This window comes from Populus euphratica, unplaced genomic scaffold (genome assembly GCF_000495115.2).
Source record: "Populus euphratica unplaced genomic scaffold, PopEup_1.0 scaffold1164.1, whole genome shotgun sequence".
In the NCBI taxonomy this organism is placed as follows: Eukaryota; Viridiplantae; Streptophyta; class Magnoliopsida; order Malpighiales; family Salicaceae; genus Populus; species Populus euphratica.
The window spans coordinates 53,377-64,675 of NW_011501018.1; the positions used below are offsets into that span (position 1 = coordinate 53,377).

General features: G+C 30.8%; 1 protein-coding gene across 1 annotated transcript; it reads right to left on the reverse strand.

Moving 5' to 3' along the window:
• Window positions 1-395: 395 nt before the first annotated feature.
• LOC105117059 (protein HOTHEAD-like) lies at window positions 396-4,966 on the reverse strand. Its single transcript, XM_011014601.1, has 6 exons — window positions 4,795-4,966; window positions 3,732-4,110; window positions 2,052-2,362; window positions 1,575-1,960; window positions 730-1,298; window positions 396-598 (listed from the first exon to the last, which is right to left on the reverse strand). Exons 1-6 carry the CDS (start codon window positions 4,865-4,867, stop codon window positions 544-546), a joined length of 1,773 nt encoding a protein of 590 aa, XP_011012903.1. The 5' UTR covers window positions 4,868-4,966; the 3' UTR covers window positions 396-543.
• Between the last annotated feature and the right edge of the window lie 6,333 nt (window positions 4,967-11,299).

Genomic DNA, 11,299 nt, shown 5'->3' on the forward strand with positions numbered 1-11,299 from the left:
ATTTAATTGATCCAAAGGAGCTAGAGATAAGGTGTCCTTCTTGATGTTTTTGAGATGGCCGAGCAGAACTTTCTTCGCCATATTCATAAGTTCTTTCCACCTAACTCCCCATTCATCCACACAATGGTCACCGAACCTTAATTATAGTGTTCAAAGAAACTGCTACCAAACTGTACTGAGTGTCTTCTGGTCTAAATTATAGTATTTGGAAAGAGAGATGAGATTATGAGAAAGAGACTAGACAAGATAAACAGCCTCAACTCAACAGAACCTAACGATTAATTTGATAAGCTGAAGCAGGGTTTTGATTACTTTCCTTTATATTTCAGCAGAAGGACCTGAAAGAATAGATTCAAGATGCTCACAACCAGAAGGGCCAGAGTGACGACAACATATTAAGGACACAAATATAATGGAAATATATAGTTGCAAGCAATTCTACGCGCAACAAACTGCTTTCTAAGAATAAATATATAGAGCTACATTACATTTTGCACTATTCTTACTAATATCGCTCCTCTCATGCTCCTGGTTGATCAGCCCTTAAACACCAGCTCCTTTTCCTAGTCTGTCTCTCAAAAGTTTCAGTCCCATGTACCTGCATTCACAAGCAACCATTCATTTTTTTTTTTTTGTGTAAAAATTAACAGCTTTGTAACCTTGTGTTCTTGAGAAGGAAAGAGCACTACTTAGAACCACTTTCTCAATTCAAGGTTTTTAATATCTTACCTGCCCATCATCATGACTGTGGCTTGAGGATTAGTCCCAGGAGATTCATCAAATACCGAGCCATCCACAATGCGAAGCCTGTTCACACCAAGAACATTGTAATCACGGTTCACCACCTTGCCAACATGACACCCACCATGATAATGCCAAATTGTGATTACGGTGTCTTTGCAGAACTGCTCTAGGGACTTGGTGTCATTGGTATGCTTAGGTACTAGGTTAACATTAGCACTGACACTCATGTTAAGAATCTTGTCTGTGGTCTGCTTGTCACATTGAGTGAAATTTCTGAAGTGTTCTGATTGCGCCATCTTTGTAGCCATGCGAATACCATCAACACAGCGCTGTAGATCACGTGGATGTTTAAAATAGTTGAAGGTAACAGAAGGGTTGTCTTCAACATTTGTGCTGATCAATCTGAGCTGGCCGGTGGAAATGGGGCTGGCTATCTTTTCAAGAATGAAGCCTCCTTCGAATACCTCATGTGGTATGTCCTTCTTTCTTTTAATGTAAGCTTGGATGGCCTCTGGTGTTCTTTGCTTTGGAGGTAAGGTTGATAGCTGCCCTATCTGGTTATAGAAAAAAATGAATTTTATGTTTTAATTCCACAGTTACTTAAACAAAATCATTGCTTAAAGGAGTTACATCACATCATAATTACAACTTTCAATAAAGTTTGCACATCAGTGAACGTACATATATATATTTTGGTGACTAATGGTTCTCTCCTCTGCATAGCAGGAGGAAGAACGGAAGGAAGGAATCAGGTTCAAGTCATGCCCTATCTGTCTTGAGTACCATAAAGGATATACTAATGGCGCAATGTTAGTTGAAATGTTTCTTACCTCTGCAGACATTATTCCATGGTGACAATGAATGCTATCCTTGGATTGCCCATATCCACTGCTAGCTTCAATGTACACACCCATCTTGGTAATCCCTACAGTTTGTATCAGGGACTGCTGTACTGGTCTTTTAAAGGGCACAAAAATTGCGTTCATGGGATTATCTGCCATGCCTTTCCCGACAAACTTGTTGTGGAGTACTACTGAAATTTTCTTCTCCTCGAGTTCATCTTTCTGACCAATACCACTGAGCAATAGCATCTGAGGGGTGCCAATGGCTCCGCATGACAATATTATTTCACTCCTCTGGCTGTTTGATAGAAATGCTTGATGCTGGTTTCCATTTTCATCTTTGAACAGGACTCCTACTGCTTTTGGTCGCTTTCCTGTGTTAAACATTATGAGCTCACAAGTCACAAGGATCAGTAGTTGAGATATTTACATAACATTGCAACTAATTAAGCTTGTTATACATACCTGAAATATCAAATAAAACCTTTTGGACGGTGGCATGCACCAACACAGTAAGCTTCCGAGGGTCTGCAGAAGCAAGTAGTTCAGCAGCTGTTTGCCGGCGGCCGAATTGGTCAAAAATGGTACCACCAAACTTGGTTCCATAGATGTGATCATATGTGAATCCATTGAAAGGTGCCACTCCAAGATCCAAAAGACTGTCCCTTACAACAACCTGCCATGGTGCAACTTTAGGCCTGTGAACGATTTGCTTCTCAACCCATGGGTATGACTTATTCACCAACTTTGCATCCCAGCCTACTTTGTGTATAAACCTGAAAAGAAACAATTTCTTCAACTTTTCCAAAGGTTTCGTTACAAATTTAGAATGCATAACTTCAGCAGTTTCCACTCTCAATAGAACAAGTGATCGTACGTGGATTTCAAGTTACGTGATTACAAATGATTCATATTACAAAAGGAAATATTGTGTGTCGCCACATTTCTCTATGCTTTATGCAATGATGGATTAATTTATAAGCTCGATTGTCGCCAAAAACAATGATGAATGCTTAATTATATAAGCTTCACTTTCCTTAACCTCTTTCATTTGAAGTAATAAGTGAGATTAGTTAAAAGTTAAAAACATTAACACACCATCAGTAAAAACAATAACAGCTAAGAGACAGTTTAAAATTACAATCAAAATAATATATATATATGTATATATATATATATATATATATATTATACTCGTAATTCCAAACACAAGCAATCGTGCCTAAATTAGGTGGCATAACGAGAGGCAGAAAGAGTTGTGGTGGGCTAATTTTATTAAAGATGAGCTGTAAGAGTCTTGGTCTGTACATTAAAAGAGGGCCATTTGTCGTCATGGGTCAAAATAAATGTCACGTTTGATTCCCCTTTGAAACTCTCTCACCTGACCAATCAATCCCCTTGAGAATGGCCGCAAAGAAGACTGAAATAAGCCCAGACACAGCATTAAATTAAAGAAACCACTTCCATTGCAGCTGGGTAAGAAACCATAAATGCTCTGTATAATTGACGTACAAGGTCATGAATATCACTATTCCTGAGCGATTTTCTTGAATGTATGACCCCATAGCGAGTCCTCCTGTTGGATCTAATTTAATGACAATCGCACAGAACACTTGTTCCGTCATGTTATGACTGATGATAACATGCTTGATTTTGGCGGCATCAACATCTAATCCAGGCAGAAAAACATCTTCAAATCACCCTTAGCAATTAGCATAGTGTTTCTCGTTACAGAATTACTGTGAAAATTCTGGAAGGTTATTTAAAAATTTTAGAGTGAAATTAAAAAATTTAAGGTAAATTTATCAAAATTACGACAGAAAAATTAAAAATAATATTATTTTTAAATAAAAACAGCTTTTCGCAAGTTAATGTTACTAAAAATGACCACCCACATTCATATATGCTTCCTCCAGATTTGACAACTTTTTCTCCAAATTCTTTTTTGTTTTACTATTTGTTTTTCCAACTCATCTCTCCCTGCCTCAAAACCAGAGCTAATTAACTTCATGTGGGATCTAGGGAAGTTCAATGAGAGTATAATGAATATTAAATTAAAAAGAAAATGTTAAAAAACAGTGACGATGTGGTAGGTGATGACTAGATGTTATCACATGTGAGGTAAAAAAGAGAGATTAACCATACCTTGTGCTCGCCCTAGTGTAGAACCCAGCATTGATGCAAGTACCACCACCCAAAACTCTAGCCCTAGCATTGAGGACTCCATCAGTAGAAATAAAGTATTGGGAAGCAGAAGTTGATGAAGTATCAGCGAGGGTTAAGTGGAAGTTCTCTGAGAAGGAGACATTTGCATTGGCAAAAGGCACTCCACCTCTTTCAAGCAATAAGACGCTAAACTTCTGAGAGAGTGTGGCAGCCAAAGGACACCCAGCTGTGCCACCTCCAACAACTATATAGTCATATGCATGGTCACCCCCACCACTTGATGAGAAGGATGACGATGATGGGAATGAGCTTGCTTTCCTGATGAACGGATATCTAAATTCAGAGTAATGGTGCCCAGCTGCATTGCAACAAAATTTTCATGTCAATCAAAGAAATCCCCCACCCAATTTTACCTTTAAACATCAAATAACACATTGGTACTGATGATCATATGATATAGACGACGCTTCCCATGGATATTAGATAGTTACATTTATGACAAAATAAATGCACTCACAAATCACAAACAACTACCCTTGTCAGCCCGTCTAAGCTGTAAAAAATAGAAAAATATTTCAGCCACCATTCTCGAGGCTACTTCCCTTAATTTCTGCTCTTGAAGAAGAAAAAGAAGTAGTAGAAGATGACGAAATTTATGGAATGAATCACAATCGTTTCTCATATTCTTTGAAACAAAGATAGAAACTACATAAGAATCATATGATCCTTATATTGACAATACATTATACTAAATCTTTATTCCGACTACTTGTGAATGAAAAACACAATAGAGGATGAATCAAACATCGATCCATGCCAATGTACGCCAAGTTTAAAGAATATAAACACTGAAACGTTCCTCTAAGCTGTCAAGATGGTGTAGAAACCCTGAAATGGTGCTCATTTTCATATGTATATTAACTATAGAAGATTTCTTTACCAAATTAAAGAATGAAAGTAGAAACAGAGAAATAAAAGAGGTAGAGAGACAGTAAACAATGATCAGGGAGGTAGGTATAATAAGCTATAAGCTAGGAAGAACCTTGAGATGAAGAGAGAGTATAAAGCCATAGACAGAAGAAGAGAAAGAGCTGGTTGGCAACAGAAGAAGCCATTGCAGGCAGACAAAAGCCACAGAATTAGATTCAGCAGCAGAACTGGAAGATCTTGTTTCAAACTCTGTGGCTGGCTCTGGTTGGCCTTGTTTTGCGTGATCACACCCTTTATATATACTTTAGATTTTTATATATATATAAAATAAAAATTCTTTTTATTTAATAAAAAGCTTCAAAAACAAAATTAAAGTTACTCAAGACCCCACTTTCTATATATACATAAATAATAATAATGAAATATTTCTTAAATAAAAGAGAATGTATTGTAGTATAAAAAAATTATTGTAAATTATAGTAATAAATTGGTAATTTTATCCTCTTATCAAATCAGCCAAAAAAAACTAAACTTAGAGGTAAAAAATTTGTTTCACCAAAATAGTCTCTAAGGTTTTTTTTTTTTTTAGATTTTATATTTTTAGCACAATAAATTTGCTAGAATAACTTTACTTTTAAAATTTAATTAAGTTTTATTTGGGGGCCTTTTTGTATTTTTAATTTATTTTTTTGTTATAATAAAGTTATTTAAAAGATAAATTAGTCTTTCACATTAATTAAAAAAATATTTTTAAAAAACCCTATTAAACATATGGGAGAAGTCGCGTTGGTTCAATAGTACATGTGCTGTCATATAAAGGTTAAAAATTTATTTTTGTTGTATCATTTAATTCCTTATAATGTTTTTTCTCTCAATAGGTGATGCATTTTTAGTTTTGGTGGACAATCATAGTTGTTGTTTTATTTTTTTATTTTCTCTCTCTCTTTTTCAAGATTCAAGATGCCAATTAAAATTTCAAAACAGTCCTTTTAGCTGGGTGTATTTAAGTATCAGTCCTTGTTAATTTTTATTATTGACTTTTTTGTAAGTCTTTTATTTTATTTTTTTCAATTGTATTCTACAATTTAAGCCTTTTTTTTAATTTTATTTTTCAGATTTCATCTAGATTCTTTTTTTTTTCATTTTTTTCTTGAATTATTTTTAATTTCATTATTTAATCAAAATTGTTTATTTTTTTTAGATTTGGTCATCATCCTCTTTGGTATTTCTTCTTTAATTCTTTTATGAAATATGTTTTTTTTTTCAATTTAACCCTTTAATATAAAGTTATCATTCATCTACTTTTTAAAAAAAAAATTAATTTAGTTGCTATTTTTTCTTTTGAATTTTTTTGTGTGATTATTGTTGTATTTTTAATTTCTTACTTTGACATTTGATTTATTGAAATTTAAGTTTTGTGGTTTCTTCAGGTTTGATTTTCCAATCAAATAGGCCAAGTCACATGTTCACATCATTTTTTTTACGCATTTTCTTTTGTGATCTCATTATTTGGTGTTGACTTTTTTTTTTAGAATAGGCTTTATAGTTTTTCTCTTATTTGTTTATAGGATTATCTTGAATTTATAACCTAACTCGTAGATTTGACAAGATAAGTGGGCTAACACTTTTTTTTAGCTTTTAATTATTGTTTTTTTATTTTTTTGTGGAATTAATTTTTTAGTTTATCTTTCAATTTTAATTTGTTAGAAACTGAGTTTTATAATGTTTTTATATTTGATATTTTTGATCAAATGATTCGAGACACAAGTTTTATGGATTAAGATGAGATGGTGTGTGTGTATATATATATATTATTTTCATCATTTAATATTGATTTTTCTCATTTAATATATATTTCTCATTTCTTTAAAACAACTTATCTCATTTGAACATTATTTTTTTTCTCAATATTTTTTTTTATCTAACCAGTGGTAGAGCCCAAGCTATACAGCTAGTATTCTAAAACCATTTTAGTAATGTAGCATTAACATTAAAACTAACCTTATTTCTCCATGTATTTTGCATAATGTAGTAATAAACTCTTTTATAAATATAAATAAAAGCTACCACAGGGGAAAAAAAAACCATACAATTTTTTTTTTCTGGATAAAACTAAAAGTCACTTACCCAGTATTCTAAAACCATTTTTTTTTCCTGTTTAGATTAATTTTGTTTCTTTCTGGCTCGAGTAAAAGCAATCACAAATTTCAAGCCGCTGTAGCGAGTGCTCTCTCTCTCTCTCTCTCGCACACACACACAGCACAAGTCGCAACCGCAAGTAATAATGCATGGTTGAAACTTCATTAATGGCGACATGAATACTACGGTTGGAGTAGGAAATAATAGCCCTTCAATTCAGTATTCTGAAACCAGCTCATCATGTCCGTTCAATTACTTTGCGGCCAGTTCATCCATGACACCACCTTTTTTCCAATATGGAGATTTTTGTTTCCTTCTTTTCTCAAAATGGTTTTTATCTTTTATCATAAAACTTTTTGATCGTCAAGAATGCTTGCTCCCATCTTTAATTTTGTAGGTTTAAATTTTGAATTAGCATCCAGTAAAATTTATTAAACTTGTTTTAGATGCACCATAAAATTTTAAATTAGCATCCAATTAAATTTTAAAATAGCATCCAATTAATTGTCCTTCCATCGCTAGAAAAAACAATTAAAGTTGTTGAAATATTCTCTTGTAAATATAGAAAACTTTGCCACTACCTTGTTTGTCCTTTAAGTTTGGATTCTTTGTTTTCTACTGTGGTGTATTCTTCACACTTGATATAAAATTTTTTTTTGATAAAATATCTTAATACCTATAAAAAATAATTAATGTTCCTATACACAATATAAAATTCACAATTAGTATGAAATCTACAAAGCAAATGAAAACACCACAAAAATTGACAATATTTTTGCTGAAAGTTCATGGCCAAATAAGGTTAGATTTGACCCATTTTACTTATAAATTAAATGTACTAAGACTTCCTCTTAATGCCCGAAGGGATCTCTAATATACGCCTTGACCAAAACTTACAAGACTAGTCTATTTAATATTTATTTCAATGTTTTTGTTTTAGACCTTATAATTGGTCTATTTGGAATGTTAATGGATCCTTGTTAATGTTCATGGGTTGATCCACATAATTTTTTTATAGATATTTTCTAGATTTATTCATGTTTTTCCAGCTACATATTCCATGTTTTTGGAAGAAATAAGGATGATTTTTTTATCTCAAAACAGGAGAAAAATACTTAACTCTTTCTCTACTCACTGTTTTTATATAATATCTACTTAAATAGCCTAAACTAACTTTAGTATTAGAGAATTTTTTATAGATATCATCTGAAAAGAAAGCTCAAATACAATGTAGCTTTTTTTTAGCTTCAATAATGATATCTCGTTTGTAAGGAAAGCTCAAATACAATGTAGCTTTTTTTAGCTTCAATAATGATATCGTTTGTAGGGACTTGAATAAAAGTTTTATTTTTTTTTTCACTACTTTTTTGTATTCTTAACATAAAGCTTCCATGATGGATATCACTAAAACACCAAGAGGATGATTTATCAACCTCCCACCATCAACTTAATCTTTAGTAGATCTCCAATAGCTAGCCCAACAAAGAAGAGCTTTAACTAAAGTTATTTTATTATCTACACAACAACAACTCATAAATCTTTTTGCTTATCCTCAGATTATATAAGCTATTATACAGCCACTTTCAAATTCTCAGAAATTACATTGTTTATATTATAATTTTATAATGTCAAAAATAATTTGCAATGGTACTTTCTTAAATATTTGATTGTCTAAGCATTTTTTTTGTTTGAATTTGGGATTACAATCTTACAACTCTTTAAAATATTTAGATAAAATCAATAACAATAATATTTATGATTTATTAATTAAGTATACTAATACTTGTATATTAAAATAATTTAAAAATAAAAAAAATTAATTTTAAATAAAAAAAATTAATTTTTTTTAAAACGATTGTTTGAGATGTAATTCTCAACCGTACCAAAATAATAAATATTACAGAATTAGAGATTTTTCCCGCTCGGATAAGAAAATATAGAGTGGAATAACCAAACTGATGAAAAGAAAGCCTGAATTCACCTAACTATTTTTGAGAATTAAATGTGTTTCGTACCAAAATACATAAATGTTGTGCAGGAGAGGCCGATGGAAATTAGGATCAACAGAGTGTTAATGAAGTTGGGTACCCACCACATGTATGTTAAAAAGGAAAGAAAAATTCCGACCACGGGGAGTAGGTTTTCTTTTCCGTCCATGCATTGATTCTCTTTTCCAGGCCTTCTTGCCTTGACGCGGACTTGCATTATTCTTTTCCATCCAAGCATTGACGTGGACCATTCCATCTTTGTAAAATGATTTCCTTTTTCTTGAATGAGATAACATTCACAATAATAATAGAAATTAGGAAGTTTCCACGAGAAAAGATGGTCATCTGTGCTAGGCACTTGCAATTTCTTCCAAAGGAAACCTGCTGTACAGTTGTGAATTTTTACATGAACAACTTCATTTTTCCGTTCAAGGAAAGAAAAAATAACATGTCATTTCACTTTTCTCTGTTGGTTTCCTTATATTATATTATATAAGAGTGTTTGTAGATTTGGTAGTAGTTATTTTTTAAAATATTTTTTTATTTAAAAATATATTAAAATAATTAGATATTTTTTTATTTATTTTTATTATATAAGGGTGTTTAAAAATATAGATGCAGCCTAAATCTTCAACCGCCTCCTTCTTTCTAATTAAAAATAAAATATGTAAAAGTAATGTATAATATTAAGATAATTAAGAATTTAGATTTATAATTTTTTTCTTTTTATTTTGTCTTTCCATAGGATTAGCGTAGTTTGCGGGTTTTTCAAGATAACTTATAAATGTGGTGTGTTTTTTTAAATTAATCTTGATTTTTTTATAGTTTATTTTTTCTCATATTGTTAAAAAAAAAGTTTTAAAGAAAAACTATATTATTAATTTTCATGAAGTAACAAAAATTAAAGGAGGTGGGGGAAACTACTGTTTACCCAGTACCTATTGCACTATGAATTATAATAATAATAATCCATAGTGTTTTGATTTTTTTTTCTTTTTGAATTTTTGCTATATTTTTTTAAATCTATTTTTATCGATTTCACTTTTAAAATTGAAATTGTTGAGAATTTAGCTTTGTAATTTGCTTCTTTTTATTTTGCTTTTATATTAGGTTAAGCATGGTTTACGAGTTTACTAAGGTAACCTAGATTGCTCCGGTTTACGAGTTTTGTGGATAGTTTTTTAATTAAAATTGAATTTTTTATATTCTATTTTTTTTATATAGTTAAAAAAATAGTTTTAGAGAAAAATTATGTTATTAAACTTTATAAAGTAACAAAAATTAAAGGGTGTGAGGAAACTATTGTTTACCCACACATATTGCACTATGAATGACAATATAAATCCACAGTTTTTTTTCTTTATGGTTTTGAATTTTTGTTATGATTTTTAAACAAAATTTTTTTGTCACTTTCATTTTTTAATATTGAAGTGGTTAAGAATTTGATTACATAATTTATTTCCTTTTATTTTTCCTTTTTATAAGGTTAACATGGTTTGCGGGTATGCCAGAGTAACCTAGGTTGCCTTGGTTTCTGAGTTTGGTATGGTGTGTTTTTTTAATTAAACTTAACTTTTTTATCATCTATTGTTTATTTATATAATTAAAAAAATTAAAAAAAAAGGTCATATTATCAAACTTTATAAAGTCCATGAATCTATTCACAAGTTTGACATGTTAACTTAGTTCGTGGATTTGACAAGTTTAACCCTTTAAAATTATTTTTTTTCATCTTTAGATATTGGGTTAATTGAAAATTCAGTCTCATAATTAGTTTTGTTTCGCCTTTTATAAGGTTATAGTGATCTAAAAAAAATCTTAGTATTAAGTTGGTATTTGATCTCATAATCATCTTTCTTTTTTTTATAATATAGTTAAATAAAAAATAGATTAAAAAACAAAAAATAATCTTAGTGGAGTTTATAGCTTAGTTAACAAGTTTGACATACTAGCTTAGCTTACTTGATTCACAAGTTTGACAAGTTTATTCACCGATAGGATATGCTTTTTTTTTTTGTTTTTGGTCTTTTAATTCTTTTTAATTTATTCTTTTTTGATTTCATCATTTAATATTGGATTGACTGGGTGATTAGTACTTAAAAGTGTATTTTTATTAAGGTTTTATATCATCACTTTGCACTTGAAGTATCAATAACTCCTTAACTAAAGCATATTTTATAAAATGATGAGTCAATCTCTTAGAGTAATGAAGGGGTTGAATCTAAAAATTACAAAGAAATGACTGATTCCCTGCCAACACTTTCATTTTCTCATGTCATAACCAAACAAAGAAAAATCAATCACAACTCTGAAATCTTTGAAACTTTCAAATAGGTAAGGATCAATATACATTTGTTGAATGCTATTAGACAAGTTCCTTCTTATACTAAATTTTTGAAAGATCTGTGCACTATGAAGAAAAAACTGAATGTGAAAAAGAAAGCATTTTTAGCCGAACAAGTAAGTGTCATTCTTCAAAACAATAATACT

Bases quoted from the DNA above. Each gene is read 5' to 3' on its own strand.
- LOC105117059 (XM_011014601.1), bottom strand. From the start codon at position 4,867: ATGGCTTCTTCTGTTGCCAACCAGCTCTTTCTCTTCTTCTGTCTATGG. The intron at 2,363-3,731 runs GTATGGTTAATC...GTTTCTTTTCAG, and splicing joins TACACTAGGGCGAGCACAAG to GTTTATACACAAAGTAGGCT. The intron at 1,961-2,051 runs GTATGTATAACA...TGTTTAACACAG, and splicing joins GGTTTTATTTGATATTTCAG to GAAAGCGACCAAAAGCAGTA.